The 10869-nt window shown below is 39.0% G+C and overlaps 1 protein-coding gene across 3 annotated transcripts in view; it reads left to right on the forward strand.

The window, feature by feature from the left end:
- LOC111341356 (stress-activated protein kinase JNK) overlaps positions 1-10037 on the forward strand; it is a 19287-nt gene extending 9250 nt beyond the window's left edge. For 2 of the 3 annotated variants that reach the window (XM_088751360.1, XM_022948321.2), the window contains exons 3-14: positions 41-99; positions 400-508; positions 977-1006; positions 1241-1288; positions 1692-1881; positions 3138-3214; positions 4123-4219; positions 4444-4568; positions 5161-5224; positions 6216-6326; positions 7125-7200; positions 8316-10037. In XM_088751360.1, the coding sequence (XP_088607486.1) occupies positions 41-99; positions 400-508; positions 977-1006; positions 1241-1288; positions 1692-1881; positions 3138-3214; positions 4123-4219; positions 4444-4568; positions 5161-5224; positions 6216-6326; positions 7125-7200; positions 8316-8349 (1020 nt within the window). In that variant the 3' untranslated portion in view covers positions 8350-10037. The remainder of the gene's footprint in view (positions 1-40; positions 100-399; positions 509-976; positions 1007-1240; positions 1289-1691; positions 1882-3137; positions 3215-4122; positions 4220-4443; positions 4569-5160; positions 5225-6215; positions 6327-7124; positions 7201-8315) is intronic. The other variant, XM_022948322.2, reaches the window with a different exon arrangement.
- The last annotated feature ends 832 nt before the right edge of the window (positions 10038-10869 follow it).

A 10869-nucleotide genomic window follows, 5' to 3' on the forward strand; every position in this document is an offset into this window, starting at 1 on the left:
GTTTTGGGTTACTGACAGTCTTCTGTGTTTTTGTTGGTAGATTATTGGTCTCCTCAATGTATTCACACCAGACAGGTCATATGAAGAGTTTCAGGATCTGTGAGTAAATATGTGCTTTTAAAATATTACATGCACTTTACAACATTGGTTGATAATTAATATCATTAATATTATTTAGAACTATTAGACTCAAATGATTTTGCAGTCTTAAGATGGTCCTCACTGCTATACACTAAATAGTAACAGTAATTGTGACAATGATAATGATGTTGTTGTAATGGGCAAAAAAGTGGATTTTCATTGAAATTCAGGCTTGGAAGAAACTATAACTTTTAACTGAAAGAAAGAATACCTGTCTACTTTTTGTCACAAATGTGATTCCTCCTATTTGGTCATCAGATATCTAGTCACAGAATTGATGGATGCCAGTCTTGTCCAAGTCATTCAAATGGACTTGGATCATGAAAGGCTCTCGTATCTTATGTACCAGATGTTGTGCGGTGTAAAGGTGAGATTCACACACTAAAACCACTAAACCCATGAATGGATGAAAGTTGAAGTCCTGCACTTCTTGTTGAAACTATTTGACACATACTGGCTAAAAAATTGCAGTCTATTGCAGATGAACTTGCACAAAATTGTCCACTTTGTTTTGGTGGGTCACTCTGTATCTAACACTCAAGTCACCCACATTTAAACTCCTTCAGCTTACTCATATATGTGAGTCAGATTCTTGAGTTCTTGGTATCCAGGTGGTGTCATGGCAATTAATGGGGGAACTTCCATCATAATATGGGGCAGTTATGAAGTGACTAAGAGAATCTCAGATTGAGATATTCACTTAGAATTTGGATGCTACATGTACATCAAATTTTGTTAGTGTGGGGGAAAACCAAAGTCAAGATATTTGCAGATTACTAAGTACATTGTAGTCTCAAAAATGATCACACAGTGCCCGTCATTTCTTTTCTTTTAGCACCTTCATGATGCAGGCATCATTCACAGGGTAAGTTCTTTGATAACAGGTCACTCTCCTAAAAAAAAAAAATAATAAAAAATAAAAAATGGAGACCTAGTGGCTTAAACAAATATTCAGTGCCCACTAAAACAAATCACATGACTTGATCAATAATGATATCTTATTAACAGCAAGTAAATTATTCCTGGTGAAGAATAACTGAACTGGTGGAAAAGGAATTTTTAAAATCAATATTAAAAAATAGACCTCTGACATTTTCAGGACCTAAAGCCAAGTAACATTGTAGTCAAGTCAGATTGTTCACTGAAGGTAAGTTGAAAGGTGATACAGAGGAACCTCGATTGAACGAGCCTCTATGTAACAAAGCTCTTGGTATAATGGACAATACTTCAGTTTCAGCGCGGCTAAGGTTTTGGCAAAATGTATACCACAGAACCTCGATATAACAAACCCTTGATATAATGAATCAATTTCCCCAGTCCCTTGGCACTTCATTAAATCAAGGTTACACTGTAGTTAGAAAAGGTATCTTTGTAACCACAGGATGGTAAATGGTTTTAGTGAACTGACTGAATGTATATGTGCACACATTTGTACTGTTACAGTAAAAGAAAAGGGGAAAAAAAAAACAATGAAATTGTATATTTAATTTAAGGCAATGTAGTGATGAACTTTTGTAGATTCCTAATGTTTTGTCTGAAATATTCATCAGATACTTGACTTTGGTTTGGCGCGCACTGCTGGTGCAGCTTTCATGATGACTCCATATGTAGTGACACGGTACTACAGGGCTCCAGAAGTGATCTTAGGAATGGGTTACAGTGAGAATGTGGATGTGTGGTCTGTTGGCTGTATATTGGGCGAGATGATTCGTGGAAGTGTTATGTTTCCTGGAACTGATCGTATCTTTTTAACCATAATTGTATATTTTTTTGTTAAAGTGTTGTGTAACTTTGAAATAGGGTTGTATGTGTATTTGATCCTTTCAAAACTTAGAAGGATCATTGCTACCTGTAGATTTTTAAATGGTAGATGATAGAGTGGTGACGGGTAGTTTTCATTTGTTTGGCTCTAAGTCAAGTTATGTTATTTGTACACGATCTGAAGCTAGAGTGGGGTGAAATTTTTGCCATACATGAGATTTTAGTTGACACTTTATAACCTTTTGAACTTTCTACAATTTTCTACTATGAAGGTTGTGTTAATTTGAGCTCAAGACATGTTAAGCTGTTGTTCCTGGGCAAATCACTATACTCTCGTATTGCCTAACCACCCCCCGATTAGCTCAATTGGTTAGAGCACTGGATTGTGTTGTGTGGGAGGTTGAGGGTTCAAGCCCCAGCCGGACTAATACTCATGGTCCTAAAATAATTGAGGAGAATTTGCTACCTTTCTATAATATCAAGAAATGGATAGATATTCTAGTCTTCTCGGATAGGGATGAATAAACCGTAGGCACCGTCTCCTACAGGGTTAGGGGTAGGAGACGTTAATTTCCCATGCGTGAGATTACTGTGTGGTAGATTACTGTCCTCCCCTGGGGTGGGATGGTTGGGTGTTCACAGGTTCCCATTTAAACTAGCTACCTGCTAAACTGGGTTACCCTGTATAAATATTTGCAAATACATACATACATACCTACATACATACATTGCCTCTCTCTAACCAGGAGTAAAAATGGGCACTAGGAAATTTTCAAGGAAGTCTGATGAAATGCTATGGGGAGGGGAGGGGGGTGTTTCCTTGAAATGGACTAGCATCGAATCCAGGAGGGAGTAGTAACACTAGTAACGCTACAAGTCGCTTCATTCTATGGAAACTGGGTACAAGTCGCTTCATGCTGTGGAAACTGGGTACAAGTCTCTTCATGCTGTGGAAACTGGGTTAAGCTCCACCTGGCTGGGACACTTGGCTTGAGTACAGACTTAACCTACCTATTTACATTAGGTAGGTTATACTGAATTTTCCCTTCATCTCCTTATATCCCACTTCAAGTTTAGGAGATCTGTGTACATTTAGATTGCATTGTTTCCTGTCCTCCCAGCACTTTCTACAGTGCAGATGCCATATAATTGGTTTATGTGGTTGACAACTTACAGTGTACAAGTGCTATATAAATTAACATCATGTTGTTAGACTCCTTTACCAGTTGGTTTAGACATTGATCAGTGGAATAAGGTCACTGAGCTTCTTGGCACACCGTCGGAGTCCTTCCTCAGCCAGCTACAACCATCAGTAAGTTTGTCTATAGTTTGTCATTACATAGAATGCTTAGATTTAGCATATCTTGTCTCCATTTACTAGTTCCAAGTGTCTTCTGTGATTTTCTTGTGAATATCTTTTAAAGGAACACTTAACAAATGATGAATACCACAGCATACACTACTGAGTTATGGATGCATGTTGGAGGTTTCTAAGCAAAAAAGAAGGGTAAGAGTCTTGTGAGGCGATAGCTAAGAGCGACTCTAGCTTCTTGAGTGCTTAACAAACTTCCCAAATGCACCATAACTCAATAGTGTATGCTGTGCTGTGTAACATTTGTTTTATGACATAACATTGATACATTGTTGCAAGAATTCCCTTTTATGTAACAAATCATATATGAACAAAAAAAAACAATAATCACATGAAAACTAGTCTTTGTGGTTGCTCATATCAGCATCATATACCCATGGACAAATAGTAGACAAGGAATTGACCAATCGGAGCTAGTGCTTTACTTTGGTTATGTTACAAAACAGCTTGTGACATGAGCTGTGAACAGTGGTTGCCAAATTGGTGACTTTTAATCAGTTCCCAAAACTTTTTTCCTCTTGCCATGGTAAAAACTCATTTAAATGATTGGTTTGGCTTGTTACACCATGTATTTTTCACGAGTCAGAGTAAATCAGTTAAAAAAACGATGATAAGGAAATTTGATTTGAGCAACGTGGCCCATCTACATGTATGAGCTTGGTGGTCGTTCCTAGTTTCTTGTAGCTGCACCTTTTTTTGTACAAAAAAAAATCTAGAGGGAGGAAAACCAAGATACCTTGATAGAACCTTACTAGAATTGCCTAATGTGGCTTGTAGATATGATGAGGTATTAGTAGAGGCTGGCCCTGACTGCTGCAATGAGTTCTGATTCTGGTTTTTTTCTTTAGGTGAGAATGTACTGTTCAAGTCGTCCCAAGCAACCTGGATTCAGTTTTGAGGATCTTTTCCCAGATGATTTGTTTCCACCAGGGAACAAGACTAAAGGTGAATGTTGAACAATATCCAGTTGAGCTCGATATTTTCCTTCGGCTGTTGTGATTACTTTGGTTTTCGTTTTACTGCGCCATTGAAAAGTGCTCAAACAGGGAAGCCTTCCAGAAAAGGCTGCATTTTCCATGTGGATTGAAGAAAAACTTGTCAAGAATCCAGTCAGATTTCTCTCATTTTCTACTCATTGATTTCGTGTTTGTGGCTGGTTGATATTTCAGCTGACGAATGTCGTGATCTGTTGTCTAAGATGCTGGTTGTTGACAGGTCTCAACGGATATCGGTCATTGAAGCTTTGCACCATCCTTATATTCATGTTTGGTATGAGAGAAGTGAAGTGGAGTCGGTTAGTATTGATCAGCACTGTAAAGCAAATGTTTTTTTTTTTTTTTTTATGAGGGAGCAGACTTAGGGATGCATGACCATCATGCTAGAATGAAGAACATTATCAATAGAATGTATTGATCGCTTAAAGAATGTTGTCTTGATGTAACACCAAGTATTCAAGACTAGTCAACAAAGACATGTCTGGAAGTTAATCCAAAGAATGAACTCTTAAATCATGGTAGTGAAATGATGAAGTGTTGTGGCTAATCTGGGATGAAAGGCGGAGGGCTCTAACAAAGCAGGGTATGTGATACCTCCCCCCCCCCCACCCTCCCTAACGACGCAGCACAGGGTTCGACACTAGCTTTTCAGCTTACTAGCCAAGTGGCTAGTGATATCTTAGATGTTACAACAATTTCAGTTTGGTTACTAGCCAAACTGGCGTGTGGAAATTGAAAACCACTGGCCAAAACTGAATTTCTACTAGTCTGTGGCTAGTTGGCTACTGTCAGTGTTGAGCCCTGGCAGCACCACATTTTCTTTAGAAACTCACTCCCTTGTATCCACATTCCCAATGCTATGTTCCCTTACTGTATTCATTTTTCCAACAGATAATACCCAGTAAATATGATCACTCAGTCGACGAGAAGGAACTAACAGTTGAAGACTGGAAACGTGAGTTGAAAGCGTAGTCATGTTATGATAGCCTTCGATCACACATACACACGCACACACACACACACTCACACTCACACACACACACACACACACACACACACGCGCGCGCGCACACACACACACACTCACTCACTCTCACTCTTCTGACTGTTGCTTTAAACTTTGGGAACTGTAGGGATGCTTTTCTTTATCCCTTGTTTTAAACTAAAAACACTTGGCGAAATCTGTTAGGTTATCTGCCTACTTGTCTGACAGTCTACTTGTTGGGTACACTCAGTCTATGCCAATCAGTGTGTTTATCAAAGGGTCAGTCAGTCTGTCTACATTCTATCGGTCTGTCCTGTATATCATTTGGCTCTCGTGTCTCAATAAATCAGAAAATCTTTCGGTTTTTTTTTTTCTAATTTTTTTCTCAGTGTCTTTATTGTAAACCAATCTTCGTTATTCCATTTACCAGACAACTCATTCCTATTGATGGGAGAATGAAGCTTTATTTTATTTCATATATTTTATTTATTAGCTTCTCCACTACAAACTATGGCAGAAAGAAAACGACGGAAAAAAAAAATTAAAATGGATACAATTACAAAAACAACTAAAATAATCTAAAAATAGGTACAATTACATGCAACATGTAATGGGCATAGCAAGGCTTCTACAGCGATTACACTTGAGACATACAGTTTTGAACGAACGGGGTTTATTAACATCGTAGATAGCACTAAGGGCGGAATCATACTATCCCCTCATAGTAGCCATAAACACCTTTTAAACACCTAAAAGTGACTTGCACCTTGTTTCTCCTTACATTATCACCTATGAATCAAACATCAATGTAACGAGAGTAAAGAAAATCATCAACAACGAAAGAAGCTCCTTGTTTTTTAACAAATTCTTCTCGTCCGCACCTTAGGAAATGTAGAGAGAATATTAAGGAGATTATGCATACTGATGTCAGGGTGTTAAGGGGTAATCTGTATGATTGCAGGTACAATTTACCAGGAAGTAATTTCCTACAATAACACGAACGACATTCCAAAGGCTGTGGAAGGAAATGGAGAGATAAACGCGTCATCATCCAGTTCGAGTATTTCATCAGGTAATGTTATCTTTATTCATTGGGATATTTTAATGTGATATTACTTCACAGAAATGTGCGTAAAATTCGTGGAGTTTTTTAGTTATTCTGGTGGCCTTTTCTATGCGTTCAGTTTGTAAAATGAACAGCAATGGTACTGAAGCGGGGCCGTTGTAGCGGAGGTGTGAAAAACGAGGGACGTTTGGGTCTTTGTTATAAGACTTAAGTGACACAAATGGAACGTTTTGCTTGTTGCGGCCATGATCAAAAATTGTCTGGTAATGTTTGTTATCAAAAATGACGTGATGTTTGTTTTGTTGGTAAAACACTTAAAATCTAGTTCACTTTAAAACGAGCTGAGTTTTGAATTTTGAACTTAAAGTCTGAAGTAGAACCTGTCTTTGAGATGGCTCCGCTAAATATATATGCTGAAGCCCATCGGAAGATAGGCTAGCTTATTAAACAATAAACTAAGATTAAAAATGTAACTAATTGTTTTTCTTTTTTTGGTAAGAAGTAACTCAAAGAGTCATAAACACATTTGACACAGTTTCCTAAGTCACATAAAGCCATAACTCCTTAAAATCAGTGACACGAAATACATTAGATCATTCTTACTCGGCAGTTTTGACGTCAGTCGAAAACCAATTAGGCGGAGATATCATCTAAGAAATCACGTGACGCCGTAGCTCTATCGTTTGCTAAAAACTTTTGTGAAAAAAATACCGTCAAAACTGTCGTGACATTTTGTCAAAATCTTTTAAGAGTGGCAACGGTACATTGTGCTTCACTGTCAAACTTGTAATCGTAAATTTTTAGGAATAGATAGTTCCAAAAAGAAAGCGAAACGTAAAAAACGGGAGGTACAGACTGGAGGTGGAACTTTAGGCTCAAGGTTAGTGAATAAAAATGAGTGGTAACAAATGATAACTTCAAATAAACTTACTCTCGTACCGTTGGCACTTGGTATGTAAAGTATGACTTGTATTTAAATATCAGCACAGCTAAAGAACGGACTTAACAATACCATAATTTTTCCCTTTAATTAACGCAATGGAAGCTTATAAATCTAAATGCTTTAGAAATCACTGCGGCAATCAGGTAACTAAAAGTGAACTAAAGATGAAAATTTTCAGTTCATGACCCAGCGTTTAGTCGGAATTGCGTGAAAATTGCTTGTCCGGGCCCCTGTTTTCACAACAGAGGCCTATCCTTTGAGCTTCTGGTCAGTTCTTCAAATGCTCTGCCACTTAGCCATGGGACACTTGGGTAGTTAGTCAACTGAACTTTCATTATATCACGACAAACATTCCGCTTTCCACCAGAATTTGACTGCATAAAAGCTTAGAAGGAAAAAAAAATCCATTTACTTAGTGCACTGACTTGCAGCTGTTTTGAAGGAATGTGGCTTAAAATAATGCAATCAATAGCTAGTCCATCAAAAGCGAGCATGGAACGCCGAACAGCTTTGTAGTAACACGGACAGTGAATGGTGCAGCTTCGTAATGGCTGTTGTTTCATTGTGGTTTTGTAATAATTTTACAGTACACAAGGCCGTCATTTGTTCACTTAATAAATCTCTACAACTAGTTTATGACCAGGCTCGTATTATTGACACTGCAGGACTCACGTTTCTTTTCCCGTGGGAACTGATTTCTGAGACGGGGAGAGTTTTGCCGGAAGTCTGGCACTAATAATAAGTTTATCAGTGCTCGACACCTTGCATATCCTCCCTTTCCCCCCTCCCCCCCCCCCGTTCGCGTTTCTTAAGGCCTCGTACATTCCCGCGGGCGGAGAAACGTCCATGCTGAAGCGCTGATAATGAGGGGCTGCTTGGGACTACGGTTTTTCTACCCTCCCCCTCCCCCCTCGCTTTGTGACTCGTCCCAGATCGTCTAATATGGCTTCCGAATATTCGCCGCGTTGAGTCTCGCGCCTGCAAGCATGCTAGAGACTACTTTGTATCTATGAAAATTTGATTCCTTTTTTTTCTGTCGCCATTTTCCCTAGAATCAGACAGATGATAAAAGGAGATGAATACTAAACCCGAACGGTGGATGAATTAGACATTCTACTGACAATGCCGGAGCTAGAAAATGTTGGATGGTGTGGGTGCGTTGTTGCCATTGACAACGTGACTTAGAAACACAAGTGAACAATTTGTGTAGCTCTATAAAGTTTTGAAAAAAAGATTCATGTTCATGTACAGTTAATGTTCTGCGTGAGAATTCTAAGAGGACCAATAACATTTATTTTGACTGGTAAGACCAGTTTGATTGTGAATCCCGAATCCCGAAGGGCAGGGTCCGTTTTAAGGGAGATGTGTACTTCTTGATGAGAGAAGTGATTCCACCAAAGAGGGAAGGCCAAGCGATGAAAACAGAATAGAAATACTGATGATATTATACAGGAGTAAATATTGGTTATATCTTAGGGCAGTACTTGTAATTTAGTCATCCAAAAAGTTTCATAAGTACGTATATTTGAGTTCGTTAGAGATAGCTTTATTTCGTGCTAGGTAAGGAAATAGCTGATTGTGTTAGCGTACATTATTGAAGAAAACCTTCAGTGCTTTAGCTGTTGTTTTTAAATTTTGAATCTCTTCACATTGTTCAATTTAAATCACCGTTTAATTCGCTTTCTGTCATCAAAAAGTTTCTTCATGAAAATCTCGAGCGATATAATAGCATAGTGAGGTAAATGTATCACACTCCAGGCGAAAGAAGATCTTAGATGTTTGGATTCGTTTCCGCGTCGTCCGACACACTTTACTTTTGAATTGATGGTAACCTGTAAAGAAAAGTCTTTCAAGCCGGAGAAATACCTTAGAGGAATAAGAAAGGAAGATAACTTACCTGCGGTTCATTTTTCATTTATAAAAAGCATATGTTTTCGTTCTTTTCATATTGGAATTGATTTCATTGAGATTAGTTTTTAAAAATGGCGTGTTAACACAATGTAGTAGACAAGTGGCCAGCTTTAGTAGTGAAGGGGGGGGGGAGTGGAAAGTGTAGCAGGACAAACGGTTGTTAACTTCAGTTACCAGAAACAGAGGTGATGTTACGGTGGAAAAAGTCGCGGTAGGCTACAATAGTTCACTGAACAGTTAGATCCTGCGTCTTAACCTTTTGCACCTTGACATGGGTACCCATATTCTTCATACTGTTCTCTTATATTTCTTATGTTGCTGACAAGGAGAATTTGCTCATCGATCAAGGGCTTCAGTAGTTGGCGAAAGGTTTCCTTACTCTCATGACCTTTTTATTTGATTCAGGGTTTTACCGTAAGGAGGAATTAGAAGCCAGTGATTCTTAAAGGTTAAAGGGTCAAAGGTTGAGGCGAATGGCTCATATTGTGCCAAGGAAATTTTTATATCAGTGGATATGAGGCGAGAAACATAGCACGTCGGTAAATTACTAATGGGTTTGGTGTTAAGTCGTGTGCGAGGTTGAAACATTTTTTTTTATTATTCTGATAAAGCACTTGGCTGCTGTTAAAATAGAGGATAACTCCGTATAGATGGCCACTTGGAAACTACTCTGTCCACCTGCGCTTTATTGCGAGCATTTAGCAGCATTATACGTTTATATACTTAGTCAAGTAATTTCTTCTTAGCTTACAGAAGATTAAAGTTGTACGCATGGATTAATTTTGGTTGTGAGATAAGAATACTATTTCATTCTAATTGGCGTTCAAATTCTGTCAATAAACAGCGCATATTTAATAACACAAGTTGTGATGGTTAATGTTCCCTTCAAATCGTGACGGGGGGGGGCACTCATCAGCCACCGGCCAGACAGGCAGTGAGGGCTTTAGGAAGTTACCGAACTTGCGTGACGCGCGATTAGGGCGCGCGTGCTTTGAAACTTCGTAAGCAAGTTACGCGTACGATTTTCGCAGGTGCGAGTTAGTTTTTGAGTCTCACTTATCGAGGTTTTTTTCTGAGTTTACCGTGTTACTTTTTCACCGTTTTTCACTCCCAATAAACATGCCTGCTTTTCAAAGAGAATCCCGTTTCTACTTCCGAACAGAGGGGTAGTGCAGTGCATGTATTACCATGCAGTTTCATCTGGTGGTGGCAGTGGGAAGGGCACAGGAAGTTGGAGGCAGGTCTTACGTAGACGTCCGAGCAGTGTATGAATGCATTCCAATCTTGTTGCGCAACGAATTCGTAAGGCTATGGAATTATCCGAAAGGAGCACCCGAATGTTTTGGGTTGCGGTTTTGCAATTGCACTTGGGTGGAATTTCTTACGGCTGTGTAGAGAGCGACCAACCGACCAATCCGATTTTAGTAAATGTTTGATCAACCAGTCAGCAGAGCGCGCGAAGGAATGCAGACGAGGAAGTACGCAGAGTTTACTTTCTGAAAACAAGAGAACTTACGTACACAGGGAATTAACTCAGAAAGCAAATCAACATGGAATCCACTGAGGAACACTGAGGAAAACAAACGGAGTTTTCCGCAAGAAACCCCATGTTGAAATTAAAGTACGTAAAACTTGCGGAAGTAGGCGGACGACACTTAGGAACGAAATGGAGAACACATTAGGAACGAAAGGGAA

The sequence above is a fragment of the Stylophora pistillata genome, chromosome 2, assembly GCF_964205215.1.
Source record: "Stylophora pistillata chromosome 2, jaStyPist1.2, whole genome shotgun sequence".
Classification (NCBI taxonomy): domain Eukaryota; kingdom Metazoa; phylum Cnidaria; class Anthozoa; order Scleractinia; family Pocilloporidae; genus Stylophora; species Stylophora pistillata.